The 16,980-nt window shown below is 66.9% G+C and overlaps 11 protein-coding genes across 11 annotated transcripts; 5 read left to right on the forward strand and 6 right to left on the reverse strand.

Annotated features, from left to right (window-relative positions):
- Window positions 1-40: 40 nt before the first annotated feature.
- Window positions 41-2,039, forward strand: MICPUN_103799 (ATP-binding cassette superfamily; the record flags this gene model as incomplete). The annotated part of the gene is made up of 2 exons (XM_002505455.1): window positions 41-1,956; window positions 1,988-2,039. The coding sequence occupies 2 exons, from the start codon at window positions 41-43 to the stop codon at window positions 2,037-2,039; spliced, it is 1,968 nt and encodes a 655-aa protein (XP_002505501.1).
- Window positions 2,040-2,234: 195 nt separating this feature from the next.
- Window positions 2,235-4,007, reverse strand: MICPUN_63607 (predicted protein; the record flags this gene model as incomplete). Its single annotated transcript, XM_002505700.1, has 1 exon — window positions 2,235-4,007. The coding sequence occupies one exon, from the start codon at window positions 4,005-4,007 to the stop codon at window positions 2,235-2,237; it is 1,773 nt and encodes a 590-aa protein (XP_002505746.1).
- A 366-nt stretch (window positions 4,008-4,373) lies between these two features.
- MICPUN_103801 (predicted protein) lies at window positions 4,374-7,235 on the reverse strand (the record flags this gene model as incomplete). The annotated part of the gene is made up of 1 exon (XM_002505701.1): window positions 4,374-7,235. One exon carries the CDS (start codon window positions 7,233-7,235, stop codon window positions 4,374-4,376), a length of 2,862 nt encoding a protein of 953 aa, XP_002505747.1.
- A 619-nt stretch (window positions 7,236-7,854) lies between these two features.
- On the forward strand, window positions 7,855-8,393 carry MICPUN_76569 (predicted protein; the record flags this gene model as incomplete). The annotated part of the gene is made up of 2 exons (XM_002505456.1): window positions 7,855-8,034; window positions 8,135-8,393. Coding segments are annotated over 2 exons (439 nt in total), but the record flags the coding sequence as incomplete, so codon positions are not given.
- A 428-nt stretch (window positions 8,394-8,821) lies between these two features.
- On the reverse strand, window positions 8,822-9,681 carry RPS18 (ribosomal protein S18). Its single transcript, XM_002505702.1, has one exon. It carries the CDS (start codon window positions 9,557-9,559, stop codon window positions 9,122-9,124), a length of 438 nt encoding a protein of 145 aa, XP_002505748.1. The 5' UTR covers window positions 9,560-9,681; the 3' UTR covers window positions 8,822-9,121.
- A 145-nt stretch (window positions 9,682-9,826) lies between these two features.
- On the forward strand, window positions 9,827-10,587 carry MICPUN_63611 (predicted protein; the record flags this gene model as incomplete). Its single annotated transcript, XM_002505457.1, has 2 exons — window positions 9,827-9,991; window positions 10,141-10,587. 2 exons carry the CDS (start codon window positions 9,827-9,829, stop codon window positions 10,585-10,587), a joined length of 612 nt encoding a protein of 203 aa, XP_002505503.1.
- Window positions 10,588-10,684: 97 nt separating this feature from the next.
- MICPUN_103803 (predicted protein) lies at window positions 10,685-11,652 on the reverse strand (the record flags this gene model as incomplete). The annotated part of the gene is made up of 2 exons (XM_002505703.1): window positions 10,685-11,213; window positions 11,372-11,652. 2 exons carry the CDS (start codon window positions 11,650-11,652, stop codon window positions 10,685-10,687), a joined length of 810 nt encoding a protein of 269 aa, XP_002505749.1.
- A 135-nt stretch (window positions 11,653-11,787) lies between these two features.
- Window positions 11,788-13,792, forward strand: MICPUN_63613 (predicted protein; the record flags this gene model as incomplete). Its single annotated transcript, XM_002505458.1, has 2 exons — window positions 11,788-11,883; window positions 11,993-13,792. 2 exons carry the CDS (start codon window positions 11,788-11,790, stop codon window positions 13,790-13,792), a joined length of 1,896 nt encoding a protein of 631 aa, XP_002505504.1.
- Window positions 13,793-14,221: 429 nt separating this feature from the next.
- MICPUN_87412 (predicted protein) lies at window positions 14,222-15,310 on the forward strand (the record flags this gene model as incomplete). The annotated part of the gene is made up of 2 exons (XM_002505459.1): window positions 14,222-14,419; window positions 14,537-15,310. 2 exons carry the CDS (start codon window positions 14,222-14,224, stop codon window positions 15,308-15,310), a joined length of 972 nt encoding a protein of 323 aa, XP_002505505.1.
- A 109-nt stretch (window positions 15,311-15,419) lies between these two features.
- Window positions 15,420-16,286, reverse strand: MICPUN_63615 (predicted protein; the record flags this gene model as incomplete). Its single annotated transcript, XM_002505704.1, has 1 exon — window positions 15,420-16,286. One exon carries the CDS (start codon window positions 16,284-16,286, stop codon window positions 15,420-15,422), a length of 867 nt encoding a protein of 288 aa, XP_002505750.1.
- Window positions 16,287-16,338: 52 nt separating this feature from the next.
- On the reverse strand, window positions 16,339-16,977 carry MICPUN_103805 (predicted protein; the record flags this gene model as incomplete). Its single annotated transcript, XM_002505705.1, has 1 exon — window positions 16,339-16,977. The coding sequence occupies one exon, from the start codon at window positions 16,975-16,977 to the stop codon at window positions 16,339-16,341; it is 639 nt and encodes a 212-aa protein (XP_002505751.1).
- Between the last annotated feature and the right edge of the window lie 3 nt (window positions 16,978-16,980).

The raw sequence follows: 16,980 nt of genomic DNA on the forward strand, positions 1-16,980 counted from the left end.
TGGTTCGCGTGACTGAGCGTTTTCGCTCCGCAGAGGGCGGATGACGGCGGCTGCGAGGGACGAAGCCCCGATGGACGCCGAGGAGGTCCACCGCGTGTGGCTGGCGGAGCAGGCCACCACCTCGCGCGGTTCCATGGACGTCGACGCCAACGGCTACGGGCCCAAGGGCGCGCCCATCACCGTCGCCGGCGGCTTCGCGCAACACAAGCAGACGGTCACCCTCGCGTGGCGAGACCTCTGGTACACCGTGTACCCGGCGGGCAGGGACAAGCCCTCGCGCGATATCCTCAAGGGCCTCAGCGGCGCCGCCCTGCCCCACCACGTCATGGCGCTCATGGGCCCCACCGGCAGCGGCAAGACCAGCCTGCTGAACGTTCTCTCCGGCCGCGTCCCCGCCGGTGGGATCCTCAGCGGAGAGGTCACGGTGAATGGACAAGCCAGGTCCGAGGACTTCAACGAGCGCGTCGCGTACGTGATGCAGGAGGAGCTGCTCTTCGCGTTCCTCACCGTGCACGAGACGTTCATGCTCCACGCCAGGCTGCGCTTACCGCCATCCACGCCGGACAAGGAGAAGGCGGAGAGCGTCGACAGGCTCATCGCCGAGCTCGGGTTGAAAAACGTGAGGGACTCGCCGGTGGGATCGCCGGGGGGCTTTCGACGCGGACTCAGCGGCGGCGAACGGAAGCGGTGCAACATCGGCGTCGAGATGGTTCGCGACCCGGCGGCGATCTTCCTGGACGAGCCCACGTCGGGGCTGGACTCGTTCCAGGCGCAGAACGTGATGTCGGCGCTGAGAGACTTGGCGGGGAACGGCAGGAGCGTCGTTTGCACCATCCACCAGCCGCGCTCCTCGATATTCGCCATGTTCGATCAGCTCATGCTCCTGACCGACGGGAGGCTGGCGTTCATAGGCGACGCGTCCGCCGCGGTGGGGTACTTCGAGACGCTGATGTTCAAGTGTCCGACGCTGACGAACCCGGCGGACTTCTTCATGGACGTGATGAGCATGGATTTCAGGTCCGAGTCGAGGGAGGGTAACTCGAGGTCGCGGGTCGATTTCTTCGCGAGGGAGGCGGCGTCGCGAGGGCTCGGCGAGGCCGCCGCGTCCAAGGCGTTCGAGGCCGTCGCGCTGGCCAAGAAACAGGGCGCGTTCGACGCCGAGAAGGAGGAGACGACGAGCGCCAAGCCGGGGGGGGGCGCCGGTTGGGCCACGCAATTTTACCTCCTCTCGCAGCGCGCGCACAAGTGCCAGCGTCGCGACGTCGTCGGCGTGGGCGTCACCGTGTTCCTCGACGTCGTATACGCGTTGCTGCTCGCGGCGCTGTACCGCGGCGTCGGTGACGACCAGGAGGGGGTCCAGAACAGGCTCGGGTGCCTCTTCTTCATCTGCCTCAACCTCGCGTACTCGTCGGCGCTGCCGTCCATCAACCTCTTCGCCGCGGAGAAGAACATCGTGATTCGCGAGCAGGCCAGCGGCGCCTACGCCACCAGCGCGTACTACCTCAGCAAACTCGTCGCGGAGCTGCCCAAGCTGTCGTCCAAGTTCGTGTTCTGCACCTTGGTGTACTGGATCGTCGGGTTCAACCCGGATCCCACGCGGTATCTCAATTTCCTCCTCATCGTCGTCTGCGAGTGCCTGGCGGCGCAGGCGATTGGCATGGTGATGGCCACGGGGCTTCCGATCGGCGCCGCGCTGGCGTTCGGCCCGGCGTGCATCACGGTGTTCACGCTGTTCGGCGGTATATACCTGAACATGGACTCGATCCCGCTCGGCGCGGGTTGGATCGCATACGTCGACTTTATCTATTACGCGTTTAGCGCTTTGTGCGCGAACGAGTTTGGCGACGCCGACGCGACGTTCACGTGCGACGGCGACGGCGGCAGGTGCCTTCCCGACGGCGCCGCCGTGCTGGAGCTGTACTCGTTCGAGGACATCCGCGTGGCGCCGCAGGTGCTGTGCCAGCTGGCGCTGACCTTCGGTCTGCAGTGCCTGGCGTTTGTGCTGCTGGTCAGGAGCTCGAGCAGGTACATGCCGCTGAGAATCGAGAGGGAGGCGCCGGACCTCAACAAGCGACTTTCCGCGACGAGCCCGGAGGACGTCGAGCTGAAGGAGGAGAAAAAGTGAGAGGCGGGAGCGAGGCCGATCATTGTTTCGCGAGGCCGATGATTCGTCGATGAATAGTGTTTTTTATCTCCAAACTACCGCGTCCGTTTGGTCGTTCCCTGAGGTTCGGTCACTTGTTGTTGTCCAGCGCCTCCTTGACCTGCCTCATCTTCCCGCGGAGGTTCATCATCGCCTGCAGGCAGTTCTTCGTCTCCTGCGCCTCGTCGCCCAACGCCTGCCTCGCGATCTCGAGCGCCTGGACGTGGATCCGCTCCGCGTCGCGCCAGTTGTTCATGTCCGTCAGCACCCTCCCGAGGAACAGCAACGAGCCAACAGCCTCCTTCACAGCCTTGGGCTCGTCGGGCCCGAGGCTCAACCTCGCCGCAGCCGCCGCCTGGAAGGCGCCGGCGGAGTAGGCTCGAAGCCGCTCGTCCTTTCCGCCCTTATCCCGCATGTTCTCGTGAAAGTACGAGCACGCGAGGTAGTGGCACGCGGCACCCTGTTGATACGGCATGTGCATGATCAGCGCCGCGGCCGTGCGCAGCGGCCGCTGACTCTCCCGCCACGCCTCCGCCGCGAAGAGCTGCTGGCCGAGGATGTACAGCTTCGTCCCCACAGCCTCGGCGCCCTCCATGATCTCCTCCCGTCCCGGCACACCGCCGCGCATCTTCCAACCGTCGCCGATGGAGAACAGCACCTGCAGCGCCGCAGCCTCGCGCTTGGGCATCCCCTCGTCGTCCGCCTCCGCCTCGTCGATGTCCTTTCGATCGTCGTCGTCGTAGATGTCCGCGCCGCCCTTCTTCGGCGCCCCTTTTTCCGCCGTACCCCCGTTCGCCCCCTTCGACGAGCCGTCCTTCCCCTCGATCGCGTCCACGATGGCGTCGATCTCGTCCCCGGCGTCCGTCTTCTTGTTCCCCTTCTTACCCCCCGCACTCGCCGCATCGTTCGCGCCCGACGGCGGATCCTTCTTCTTCTTGCCAAAGTCGAGGAGGTCGGGGGTGAACCCGACTCCCTCGTCGCCTCGATCGTCGCGCAGTTGTTCGCCCAGCGGCGTCAGGCCCGCGAATCCGAGCGAGCACGCGGTGGCTCCCGCGCACCTGCCCAGGTACGCGATGCACAGCTTCCTGTCGCCGATCTTGTCGTACGTCTGCGCGGTGAGCTCGTACACGTCGCCGACGGAGGGCGATTGGTTTTTGGGTCGCAGCGGGTGCGCCTCGAGCCTCATGGCGCACCTGGCGATGGGCCCACCGCGAAGCCGCGCGGACCGCCTGAGGCCGTCGTTCGGGTCTTTCGCGATGCCGATGGCCTTCTCGAGGAGGCATCCGATGGTGCTGGTCAGCAAGGCGACGTCCCCGTCGGTTCCGTCCTTGTGCGCGTCGCGGATGGCGGTTTCCCAGCGGCGGATGGTCGCCTCGTACTTTTCGCGATTGTCGCGGTTGCGGAAGAAGATGCACTGGTGCAGGAGCTTATCGCCGAGGTCCACGACCCCGCGTTCCTCGATGGCCCTCGCGGCGGCCTTGTAGTGGGTTTCCGCCTCCGTGGTCTTGCCCAGCGCCGCCTCGGTGGCTCCGAGCCAGGTGTACGCGTCCGCGAGCTCCGGATTGTTTCCCTCCTGCTCCACCATGAGTGCGTCGCGCAGGTCGGGGCGAAGGTCGGACGTCGGGCCCTCGCCGTCGAGCTGCTTGGCGAGGTGCACCGCGTGCTGGAACACGCGCTCGGCCAACGGCATCGCGGGTCCGCCCTTCTTGTGCAGCGTCGCGCCCACTTGCATGACCCACTTGGCCGCCTCGCGCATCCGACCGCCCCTCCGATTCCTCTCGGCGTTGCCCAGGCACTCGAGCAGCCTCTCACGATCTACCGCGTCGGGGGGCAGCGACGTGATCGCGTTGACTAGGGACTCCATGGCGGCCGCCTCCGTGCGCTAACGTGCAGATCGTCGACGCGCGAAACGAGGCTGATACCGTCGTTCCCCACTGCCGCGAGGTCTGGCCCGCGCGCCACGATCCAACCCTATTTATCCGACAAGCCCCGACGTTGCCCGCGGCTCGCGACTCCGGAGGAACAAATCTGCGTGAGGGCGCGGAGAAGGAGTCTGACAGCTGACGTTTGTTTTTCACGGCTAGCTAGACACTTACGTGTAGTCCTCCACACGGTCGTCCCCGTCGCCTCCCCGTCCCGTCACGCGCATCTCGTGCGTTCCCCATCATCCCCCCGTTCGTCCACCACCCTCCCCCCCGTCCCCGTCGCACCCCGCGCGTCGTCATGGTGCTCAGTCGGGGTCGCCCCCGAGGGTGCCGCTTCGCCGCGCCAGCCACTCCCCCAGCGGCTCCAACTCGGCCCACGTCCGCCCCACGCTGACCTTGGCGGGCGTCGGCACCGCGAGCTGCGGCACCGCGCGTTCCATGCACGCGGCGACCACCTGCGCCGCCGCGCGCACCGCCGTGGGCGAATCCTCGCACTCGAACAGGAGCTCGTCGTGTATCTGCGCGACGAGGCGCGCGGGGAGCGTCGCGGCGGTTGAAGCGACGTCGGCGTGTTCCGTCGTCGTCGGTTCGAATCCCACCGGGGACGCCGCGGCGAGCCATCGGCACATCGCGATCTTCATCAGATCCGCGGCGCTCCCCTGTATGAGCGAGTTGACCGCCTTGCGTTCGGCCCCGGCGCGTTCCCGTTGGTCCGCACTCGCAAAGCCTGGCAGCGGGCGGTGTCGCCCCGACGGCAAGACGACCCTTTTCTCCACCCTCGCGCGCTCCTTCGTTCGCGTCACGAAGGCGCGCACGCCGGGGAACGCGCGGAAGAACGCGTTGATCAGTCCCTGCGCGACGTCGCCGGTGCATCCGAGCTTCTCCGCCAGGCCCGTCTTACCCTGGCCGTAGAGGAGGCCGTAGACGGTTCGCTTGGCTCGGTCTCGGTCCTCCTTGGCGACGGGCGTCTCGGGCGGTGCGCCGCGACCGGCGTTCCATATCCTCTCGAAGACGTCCCCGCCGTCGGTGATCTGCCTGCGAAGCAGGGCGACGAGCCCGCGGTCGCCGGCGAGGTGCGCGAGCATTCGAAGTTCGATCTGCGAGTAATCCGCGGCGAGCAAAACTTTTCCGGGGGGTGCCGAAAACGCCCGGCGCAGCGAAAACTCGCCAGTCTCGTCCTTCCCGACAGCCTGAATGTTCGGGTTGGTCGACGAGAGCCGCCCCGTCGCGGTCCTGGTGTTGTTCCAGTCGCATCGCAGCCTTTTCCCGCGGGCCATCGACGCGTACGAGTTGCACATGGCGATTGTCTTGGACACGGCTCGATACTCCAGCACCAAACCGGGCAGCGGGTGTAATCGCTTGTCCCGAAGGCTTCGAAGCGCGTCGTCCTTCGTCGTCAACTGCGCCGTCTTCGCGCCCTGCTGCGCGTTACTGGATGGCGGCGGGAGCTTCAGCGTGCCGTACAGCGCCTCGGCGACCTGCTGCGGGGACGCGAGGTTCACGCGCGCGCCGTCGGGCATGGCCGCCGCCGCCGACTCCTCGATACCCGCGAGTTTACGTCGCAAGTCCCCAACCGCCGCCCGCACCGCCGACGGGTCGAAGCCCAAGCCGACGTGTTCCATCTGACCCAGCGCAGCCGCCACCTTACCCTCGGTTCGGACCACGTTCGGGTCGAGCCCCGCGGTGGCGCGAAGGCGCTGCGCGAGCGAGGCGGACGCGAGGATATCGGCTCGGAGCCCGCCGAGGACGTCGTCGCTCGTCTCGTCGCCGGCTCCCACGCGATCAAATGCGTTCGTCGTCGTCGCCCCCCCTGAACCGTCGTTAACCCCGTTGAACCGCGACGTCACCGCCGCGATTCCCCCCTCGTGCGCGTCATCCGGCGCCGCCAGCCACGCCATGCACCGCGTGTCCATCACCTCCAGCGCGTGCGGGTCAACGTGCACTCGCGCCTTGGCGAGTTCCCGCGTCACCGCCTGCGCGTGATGCACCACGACGGGCCTCGGTCGACACAGGGTGCCGTCCTGGGTGCCGTCACGGGTGCCGTCCACCGCGCGCTTGTGGAACCCCACGGCGCGAACCAGCGCGTCGCTCTGCTCCCTCGTCGCGACGCGCCCGTCGCTTGCGTCGACGCGAAACACGTACATCGCGCCCCCGGCGGGATTCGAACCCGCGACGTCCGGGATTTCACGTCCGAGGAACACCACCCCGAACGCCACCGCCTTTCGCTCGATCGCGCCACCCCACCCGACTTCCTTCCTCGGGTGCCCCGCCGGGAGCGCGTCGAGCCAATCCTTCGCCGCTCGCCGAGCGTCGTCGGCTGCGTCTTTGCCCCCGGAGTATGTATAATCGGGGCGGAGGTTGGAGCGATGCCCGAAGGACGCGTCGCCGACGACGTCCACCGTGAGCACCCCCACGGCGCACGCCGCGGCGTTGGCGCTCATGGCCTCGAACTCCGCGAGGACGGCGGCGTCGCTCGTGTCCTTCGCGGCGTCGGTGCACCTCAGAGTCTCCGGTCGTCTCCGGTCGCGTGCTCCGGATGTCGCCGCCGCCGCTGGGGCCTTCGCGGGGGCCTTCGCCCTCCGGACCCTCTTGGAAGCCGGCGCTCGAACGTCGGGTCCCCCCGCCCTCGACGCGTCCCTCGGCGTCGGGTCCGTCCACCTGGCGGCCGCCGCGCGCCTCGCCTCGCCGTCGCCGTCGCCGTCGCCGTCGCCGTCGCCGTTAACATCGCCCCGGAAAGCCTGCGAGAGCGTCCGCTGGTTCGGGTCCCGCTGGTTGAACCCGGACTTGGACCTCGGCTTGGACCCGCGCGTTCCGTTCGTATTCCCCGGCGCCTTTTCCCCGAGCGCGTTCTCCTTGTCGGCATCCTTGGGCGGGACCACGTACCTGAGCCGCCGCGCGGGTTCGGATTGGACGCACACAGCTGGCGACGCAGCCGGCGACACAGCTGGCGCCGGCTCCGCGCCGGAGGGGTTCCAATCGGCGCGGTTCGCGGGCGGCGGCGGTCGGGCGGCTGCGTCGATGCGCGGCTGCATCGACGCGGGCGGCGGCGCTCGCGGTGGGGCGCCGAGAACGCCGGCGGCGCCCGCGGCGTCCGGCTCGCTCCCCTGGCTGTCGGACTCCCCGAACAGGTGCTTGAGCTGCTGCTTGAGGACCTCGTCCGGCGCCATTGTGCTGAACTTTTCGCCGTTCTTGCGTCGCTGCTTCGCGGCGTCGCGGAGAATCTTCACCGCGTCGACATCCGGCCGCGGCTTGGGTTCGATGCGGGGTAGGAGATTTAACCCCAGCGGCCTGCGGGTGCGGACGAGGACATCGGTGAGCGAGGACGACGGGGAAGGTGGAACGGGGATGACCACGAGATTTTGAAACCGAGAGGGTGCCCAGGGCGACAGCTGGCGCGGGGTTCGACGACGAGTATCGGAGCATCGCGCACCTCTTGCACTCCAGCCGCACGGCGCGAAGGTCCGGCGCCGGGCGGCTCCACCGCAACCGGTACCACGACCGGTCCGGCGACCGGTCCGCCATGCCTCCCCCAGTGACCCGGGACGCTCGCTCCGTGCCACTATCTTCACCAGCTCCGAGGATGAAATCGCGTGCGCCTCATTGATGTCGGGCGAGATTGAGGAGGAGGAGGAGCTCCCTCCCCGCGGGTTCGTGGACCCGCGCGCTCGGTTGCCGAAGGAGATATTGGATGAGCTAGAGGCGGAGGAGGCGGAGGAGGCGGCCAGGGAGGCGGCCAGGGCGGCGGCGGAGGCGGCGGAGGAGCCGCTGAACCCGCAAGACGTGGAGATCCGGTTCGAGGACTACCACGATGAGGACACGCAGATTCAGGTCATCATGGACCTCGTGGATAACGAGCTGAGCGAGCCGTACAACATCTTCACGTACCGGTACTTCGTCAACAACTGGCCCAATCTCACGTTCCTGGCGTGGCACGGCGATAAGTGCGTCGGGGTGATCATTTGCAAGGTGCGACCCGCCCCTCCGTCCCGCCCCGCTCCCACCCGTTTTTCCCACTCGGCGTCGTTGAAAACAGTTGCCAACGACTCACCTCCGTCGCTCCGCGCAGCTGGACCATCACAAGAGCGGGACCTACAGGGGGTACGTCGCCATGCTCGTGGTGCTAAAGCGGTACCGCAAGCTCGGACTGGGGCGCGAGCTGGTGCGACGGTGCCTGACGGTGATGCAACGCGAAGGCGCGGATGAGTGCGTGCTGGAGGTTGAGTACAACAACGAGGGAGCGCTGCGCCTGTACCAATCCCTGGGGTTCATACGGGACAAGAGGCTGGAGAAGTACTACCTGAACGGACACGACGCGTTCCGCATGAAGCTCAGGTTCAAGAAGCCGTGCCCGTGGCACGAACCGCAGGAGGACGACGGGATTTTCCAGGCGGGCCTCGAGTTCCTCGAGAAGGAGAAGGAAAAGACGAGGCGGCTGATGGAGGACAAGTCAGAGTTGGCGGAGGCTATCCGGAATATGGATCTCGGCAAGGAGGACGTCGGGGAGGAGGACCAGACGCTCGGCTTGGGTCTGTGGCGGGACGGACCGCTATGGCTGCAGTATCCGGGGAAGTACGACCCGCCGAAGCCGGAGGAGTCGAGTAGTAGTCCATCTTAGTCTCGTGTATTGGCAACCGTAGCAATGGCCACTTTCCAGGGACGGTTTTCGGCAGACTGCCTGGCTGTGGGAGAGGAACATCCGCGGAGAGCACGGGGTACCGCGACGTCGTGCCGCCAGTTCCAACGACGCGAGTGTGATTGACGAGGAGTGGATCAATATTTCTAGGCAAGTATGCTGCTATATCTCACCCACAGCCTCTGAAACCCAAGTTGCCGACCCAGGCTTCAGGCTCGACTCCACCCGCCGCGCTCCGCGGGCACCCCCGCCGCAATACCCGCGTCGCTCTCGGCGCCCTGGGAGCGCGACTTACGATGGAGACATCATGAACCCCGGTCGGCCCGTCTCGAACGCGCGCCAAACGTGAACGCGCATCCAGACCCCCACACCGCCAGCACCCCCGGTGGGAAAACCTTTCCCATCGAAAGCCCTAGCGATTTAGCGCTTGCCGCGACGGCCGGTGGTCTTCGTGTGCTGACCGCGGACGCGAATACCCCAGTAGTGGCGAAGACCGCGGTGGTTGCGGATCTTCTTAAGGCGCTCGAGGTCGTCACGGAGGGAGGTATCGAGCTGGTTGGACACCTGCTGGATGTACTTGCCGTCCTTGTAGTTCTTCTGCCTGTTGAGGAACCAGTCGGGGATGCGGAACTGGCGAGGGTTGGACACGATCACCATGAGGGACTCGAGCTCGGCGGCGGAGAGCTCGCCGGCGCGCTTGCCCATGTCGATCTCAGCCTTCTTGCACACCACGTTGGAGAAGCGGCGACCGATACCGCGGATCTGGGTCAGCGCGTACATGACCTTGGTGCGGCCATCGACGTTGGTGTTCAGCACACGGAGAATGTGCTGAAAGTCGTCACCGACGATGAGGGACATCTTTGCGACGACGCGAGCGTGTGAACTGCGCGACTGGAGGCGAGCGTCGAGAAACGGCGCTGCGAAGCGAAGACTTCGTCTACGCTTTGGTTGTCTTGACACCGAAGCTTCGCGGCTTGCGGTGCGTCGCTGAAAGAGACCGAGTTAGGCGCGCCGTGAGAGTTTTTCAAGGAAAAAGGAAGCGGGAGAAAACCCTATTTTTTCCTCTGAAAATCACGGTCTATTCCTTGAGTTAATCAGATACGGGTTTAAAAGTTTCGATACCAAATGCGCGAGGATATGGGCCCACGACCGAAGCTTCCCTTCAACGACTCCAAATGCCAGCCATTCTTCCGCACTTTGACTGACGCCATGCGAGTGAAAGGAGGCACCGGAGGGGGCGCGAAGAGTTCCGTGCCCCCGCTCCCGACCCCATACATGAAGTGGGAGAGGGTGCGTCCCCTCTTCTTCCATCCTCGCCCGACCGCCGCGCCCGCGCGTCCCATCCGTTCCCGGTTCCAGGAAATTAGGAATCTTCTTCCCCTCTCCGTTCGCGCCCACCTCCCCGCCGACCTCCCCGCGTCCGGATTCAACCCGAACAGGAGCGATGCGCGAAGATCGCCGAGGATAAGCTGAAGAAGGTCAAGGCGAGCGTGGACAACAAGCCTCCGCCCAGGTTCAAGCACATGGTCGTGAACGCGAAGAAGGCTCAACTGGAGGAGGACCGGCTCGTGGAGATTGAGCACCAGAACAGGAAGCTCCTGCAGAACCTGTCGAAGATCAGCGAGCGCAAGGGCGTGGAGGGCGTGGAGGAGCGATCGCCGAAGAAACCCCTGCGTCGCGGGGAGGCACCCGGCGCGCGGGGCAAGAGCCTCAACCTGTTGAACCGTCAGCGCGAGCTGGACCGAATCGAGCGCGAAAACGCAGCCATCTTACGGCGCATCCAGGAGCAAAACAACAAGGACAGCGAGTTCTCCGTCGCGAAGATGGAGCGCGAGTGGAAGGAGGTGCAGGAACACAGGAAGATGTGCCGCCAGTGGATCGGATGAAACGAAACCGCGGCGTGTACGACATAGCGAAGTGATACGAGTCACGCTACTAGCCCTCCTAGCTAGGTCACGCGTCGAGAAACCCCCCCCCCTTCGCTCACGCACCGGTGATCGTGATGTCGCCGGGCTTGGGCTCGGACCGGAGCCTGTCCTTGGTGTCGTCGTCCTCGATCCTCTTCCGGACGCACCGCATGATCCGCACGTTGAGCTCGTCCAGGGTCTCGCCCTCCACACCCGGCGCGCCATCCGCCTCCGCCAACCTCACCTGAACGTCGGCGTTTGCGTACATTGGCGCTCGCTCCTTCATCATCTCCTCAACCTTAGCCGCGATGGCGTCGACGTCGTCGCCGACATCCTTGAACAGCGGCCTGGTCTCCGCGCCGTCCCGCGTGATCCGCGCGGCGAGCAGCGTCGGGGTGCCGGTCAGGCAGAGCACGACGCCGTTGCGCAGGTGCATCCAGTTGGCCTTCTTCTTGACGACGCCGCCGCCCGTCGCCACCACGCACTTTTTGTACGCGGCGATCTCTGCGAGCACCTGCGTCTCGATCTCCCGGAAGCCGTCCTCGCCGGACTCGGCGAAGATCTCCGGGATGGTGGTCTTGGTGACCTGCTCGATGACCTCGTCGCTGCGGGACGGGTGTCGGGAGGGGGATGCGGTGTCAGGGACGCGCGACGGACGGACGGACGGGACGGACGATGGCGCTCGACGGTTCGCGATGTGTTTTCGGATAACGCGGGTCCGAGACGGACGACGCTCGCGGGGCGCCGACGACGGGGCACGCACGTGTCGAAGAAGGAGTATCCGAGCGACGCCGCGAGCTTCTTGCCCACGGATGACTTCCCCGTGCCCATCATCCCGACGAGGAAGAGGCTGGATCCGTCGAGGGCCTCCTTGACCTCCTTGGCGACCTCCTCTGCGGCGCCGTCGGCGGAGGCGCGGGGGACGACGCGGGCTCGGCGCGCGGGAAGCGCCCGGGTCCGCGCGGGGAGCGCCCGGGTCCGCGCGCGGGGGGGCACGGTGAGGCGCGCGGGAGCGACCGCGGCCTGGACGACGCTCATGGCCATCTCTGACGGGGACGCGCGAGTGCGTCTCGGTGTGAGGGCGCGATTTGCGCACCCGACCGCGAACGAAAGGCCGACCGGAGCGAGCGATTTTTCTCGAGACTTTTGGAATCCGTTTCCGGCACTCCCTGTCGCGCCATGGCGAAGGGAGGCAAGAAGAAGGGCGGCGATGACGGCGAGAGCGGCCCGAGTCTCGCGGCCATCGTCGTCGACGATTCCCCCGGCAAGGACGAGGTGAGCGACCGACATCCCGTCCCGCCCCGTACACCCGTCCGACGAGAATGAATCTGCCATCGGTGAATTCGCCCCCTCATCAGCGCCCCCCCTCCCCTCTCACCAACAGGGCATCCGCACGAACATCACGGCGCTGATCGACAATCTCAAGGGCACAGCCAAACCGTGCGTCCTCACCCGCGCGCGCGCGGCGCTCTACCTGTGGGAACACGCGTCCGGCGGCAAGAAGCAGACCGCCGAGCTCGCCACCGACGCCTTCGCCACCGCGTGCGTCAAAGCGATGAACGCGGGCGAGGCCGACCCGGACGGCCCCGCCACGCGCGCCGTCGTCGCCGCGCTCGTCGCTCGCGTCGCGGCGGCGTCCGAGGAGTTCGCGGCGATGCTGATCCCCGCCGGCGCCATCGACGCCCTGTGCGCGGTGTGCGTCAGACACTCGGAGGGGGGCGAGGCGTTCGAGACGGCGAGATCCGTCGCGGCGGCGACGGAGACGATGCGCGAACTCGCCAAATCCACGACGCTACGACCCGGGCTGAGAACCGCGCTCGACGTCCGCGCGCTGGTAGAGACCGCGAGGTACGTCCCGAGACGAGTCGGAGCGAGCGCGGGGGCGGCGGGGGGCGAAGGCGCGAACGACGACGACGACGACGCGAGGAAGCGATCGCGCGAGGAGGCGAGGAAGTTTGCGCTGACGACGATGCACGCGTTGGCGGACCCGGATAAGAACGACGACGCCGCGGACTTTCGCGCGCGTCTCCGCGAGGGCGACGGCGGTCATCGCGACGGGCTCTCCGCGCTCGCCAGCTGTTTGGAGGCGCCGGACGCCGAGGTGGCCGTCGGTCTGAAAGAGCACGCGGCTCGGTGCGTCGCCGATCTCGCCTTCGACGAAGGCCCTTGTCGAGACGAGTGCCTCGGCTCGGGGCCGCGTTGTCCGTCCCTGGGAAAGACCCTGCGCTCGATCGTCGCGTCGCGTTCGACGCCGAGTCTGAAGCTGAAAGCCGCGGCGGCGTGCGCGATGTGGCGGGCCACCGCGCCAAGCGGCGGCGGCGGCGAACATGGCGCGTTCACGGCGGAGGACGCCGCGAGGACCAGCGGACGGATCGGGTCGCTCGTGCACGCGAAGGGGGTGCTCGAGGGCTTGGTGCGGTTGCTGAGGAAGCCGACGAAGGAGGAGACGAAGCCGCCTCCGACGGCGGCGGAGGCGGCGGCGGCGGAGGAGGCGGCGCGAAAGAAGGCGGAGCTGGCGGAGTTTGAAAAATTGGAGAGGGAAGCGTCGGCGAGTGACGGCGCCGAGCCCGAGCCCGAGGCTGGACCGGATGCGGACGAGCGCACCGGCGAGGCTTCCGAGGGCGGCGCCCGCGGGGACGAGGATAAAGACGACGATGACGAGGACGATGACGAGGACGAGGACGGGGACGGGGACGATAAGGACGGCGGGGGCGGCGGCGACGGCGAGCCCCCCGACGACGGCGGCGGCGGCGACGGCGAGAAGAAGCCCGCCAAGAACAAGAAGCCCGCCAAGAAGAAGAAGGGCGGCAAGAGGGGCAAGAAGGGCAAGAAGAAGGGCCCGACGCCCGGTCTGCTCGACGGGTACGTCGCGTCAGTGCCCTTAATTCGTAGGATGTGCGTCGACGACGTCGAGACGATTCGGCGGCTTCACACGCTCGGCGCGCACCTTCACCTCGCGAAGCTTCGCGGCCACGAGGACGTCAGGGTTCGTGCCGGCGCCGACGCGACGCTGAGGGCGATGGGCGGTGAGCCCCTCGCGGCTGCGGAGATGCGCGCGGCGGAGGGGGCGCCGGCGTGGCACGGGCGGCTGAACCTTCCGGGGGTGGCGTTTGGGGACTTGGAGTTGCCGGCGTCGGCGCGAGAGAAGCTGCACGCGTTGTTGCCGGGGGCACAGCTGGACTGACGCGATAGCCGGTAGCCGGGCGTTGTCATCGTTCCGCGCGTCGCTCGCACGGCGTCGACGCTCGCGACTTCGCGCCCGATCCTTTCCCGTGACGCGCCGGGTTCCTTTCCCCTGACCGACGCATCGGACGCCCTGTCGAGTAATCCCCTCCCAGCTGTCGTTCGTCAGTGTTGCGACAGAGAGTTTTAGAATCGGCGGTTGGCACAATTCGCGGCGTCGCGCACCAGTCGCGGCCCTCCCGCGATGGGCACTCCCGCGCTGAACTGGCTCCACCAGCTCCACGCCCCGGACCGACCCCCCGCCCCCCTGACCCGGCCCTCCATGCTCCACGCCTGCGCCCTCGTCCGCGAGTCCACCGCGCGCGTCGCCGACCGCCCCGGATGCAAGGTGACCATCGACGACGCCGCGATCGCGCGCGTCGTCTCGCGGATGTCCAACGACGTCGTCGCCTCTCTCCTCGGCCCGCGCCGGTTCGACGCCGACGGCGTCCACTTCAACGACCCGGACGACCCGGAGCTCACGGCGAGGTACATCCTGTGCGTCGACGCCATCAACTTCTGCTTCTGGCCCGACCACGAAGCCATCAGGGACGCCAAGGCGCAGAGGGACAAGTGGGCCAAGTACCCGGTGACGGCGCAGTACCTGGTCAAGCAGGACGGGTTCGACAACGACGGGGAGTTTAAGGTTCCGGTGCGCACGGAACACGAGGAAGGGCCGAACGCGCTGCTGTTCCAGGGGCTGGAGTACGAACACGTCGCGGGTGGTTTACGCAAAGCGCTCGAAGCCGATCGGGGCGCGCTGGACGCCAAACGACTGACGGGCATCGACGGACCGAAACTTCGGCAGATGCTCGGGTGGCCGAGGCCGCTCCCGCTGGAAGACGAGCGCGCGAGGCTGCTGCGAGAAATCGGCCAGGGGCTCATCAACCACTTCGGCGGGAGCGCCGCGCGGCTCATCAACGCGGCCAACGGACGAGCCGACGTCCTCGTCGATCTCGTCGTTAGAATCTTCGGAGGCTTTCGAGACGTTGCCATCGACCCGCGCGATGGGTCGCAGGTTTTCCTGTACAAGCGCGCGCAGATCTTCGTCGGGGACCTGTGGGGCCGGTTCAACGGCCGCGGGCTCGGGAGATTCGACGAGAGCATCAAGGAGCTCACGATGTTTGCCGACTACCGCGTGCCCGTCGTGTTGCGAAACATGGGCATCTTAAAGTACGAACCCAACCTGGCTCGCAAGGTGGACCAGCACAACTTCAGCACGGCGGACATCGTGCCCGCCGGAAGCGCCGAGGAGGTGGACGTCAGGGCGTGCACGGTGCAGGCGGTCGAGCGGATGCGCAGGGCGCTCGAGGAGAGGATCGAGAAGGAGCCCGAGCTCAACCCGACGATCCCGGGGGAGGTTGACGAAAAGTTTGTGACGTCGGTGGCGCTGGACTGGTTCCTGTGGACGGAAGGCGAGCGGCAGAGGGACGACGCGGGCGCGGGGAAGCACCACAGGACCCTCACGGTGTTCTACTGACGCACGATGTCGATCGAGCACGCTCGAACGGCGGCGAACGTCGCGGGAAACTATAGTCACATTCCAAACACATTTTCTCGGACTCGCGTCTCTGCTTTCCTAATGATCGTCACGCCCTGAGGCCTCCGCCCTTGGGCTTTGAACCCTTCGGCGTCTCCGGCGCGTTCCACCCGAAGTTCGGCGCCGGGCACGAGAGCCACCCGCACGCCGACTGCGGCACTCCGGGCGTCCCCGGCGTCTGCGGCGGGGCGGCGGGTCTCGACGACGTCTTACAGGGCGTGTGCTGCTGGCTCTCCACGTCGAAGCGCACCTTTCGTTCGAACATGCTCGTCACGACGTCGGCGAAACCCCCGCCGCCGCCGCCGCCGCCGCAGGGCTCCCCGTTGGACTCCGCCCGCTTTCCCTCCTCCTTCGCGAGCGTCCGGGCGAGCTCCGCCTTGCGCTTGCGGTCGCCCTCGGTGCACCCGTCGCGGCTCAGCATCCTGGCGATTTTCTTTTTGTAACTGACCGGCTTGACATCCGGGAGCGGGCCCTTGGGCAGGGCGACGTTCGCGGCGCTGGAGTTCTCGTTCACGGCGCGCTCGCTCAGCAGTTTCTTACCTCCGGTCTTTGCGGCGTAAGACGCGCGAACCATGGCTTTGAACCGAGCGGTGTTGAACCCACTTCCGCCGGGCGCGTTTTGTGCGTTTTCCTTTCCCGCATTCGCATTGTGCTGTTCAGTGAGCTCGTCCATGCCATCGCGGCCGACGGGGGAGTACCCGCCGTTCCTCGGGCTGGGCATGGTCGCGGTGGGCGCGTCCGTGACCTGCGGGCGACGGTGGAGGGCCGTCGCGTGGCCGGCCCAGTCAGGCTGTCCCCCCGAGTGGCGGGAACTAACTGAACCGCGGAGGAGATATTTTCGCGAAAAAGACTCAACGGTCGAATGCGGCGTAGCATGGAGCCAACAGGACGCCAAAGGTTCGCCGACGCTTGCCATACCGTAGCTAGGCCCGTCGTCTTTGTCGATGCCGTCGTAGACTATCTATTAATCACTCTAACAGCACCCCCGCCTGCCACGGCACGTGCGCGGGCGACGTCGAGTGCTCGCGCCGAAACGCCGGTGGGTACGCGCCCCTAAAGTTGATCTTTGGATTCCTGGCGTCGTCCTGCGTCTTGAGCCAACACTCGCCCAAAGTGTGGTTCCAAATGTCCGGGGACCAGCACTCGGGGAGCGGGCAAAACACCCAGCTGTTGCACGCCCTCGCGCCCTCGCCCTTCTCCCTCGCGCCTCTCGCCTGTGCCTTGCACCTATCGCAGCACTCCTGGGCGCTCGAGAGCAAATGGTCGAGTCCCCACACGACCGCCGGTCCGTCGATATCGAGCGACGCCTCGCCGTGGCAGGACTCATCCACCTCCTCGAGCCGCACGCTCTCGTTCACCCCGTACGGCGGTCGCTTCGTCTCCGGTCTAGCGTCCACCGGAGCTTCCACAATTTGTCCACGCACGGTGCCCACCGCCTCCCGGATCGCCGCTGGGGAGGTCCACGTCGGGTTTTCCGTCGTGCCGGGGAGCTCCACCCTCGCGCCCATGAGCGCACCGATCTCCCGCGCGAGTATGAGCACCATGAGCAGGCAGAATATCACCCCGATCAGCCGACCGGGCCCGCGGGGCGCGCACGGGTCAGCCATCGC

The sequence above is a fragment of the Micromonas commoda genome, chromosome 13 (genome assembly GCF_000090985.2).
Source record: "Micromonas commoda chromosome 13, complete sequence".
NCBI classification, from domain to species: Eukaryota; Viridiplantae; Chlorophyta; class Mamiellophyceae; order Mamiellales; family Mamiellaceae; genus Micromonas; species Micromonas commoda.

Coding starts and splice junctions, on each gene's coding strand:
- RPS18 (XM_002505702.1), bottom strand. CDS start 9,559: ATGTCCCTCATCGTCGGTGACGACTTTCAGCACATTCTCCGTGTGCTG.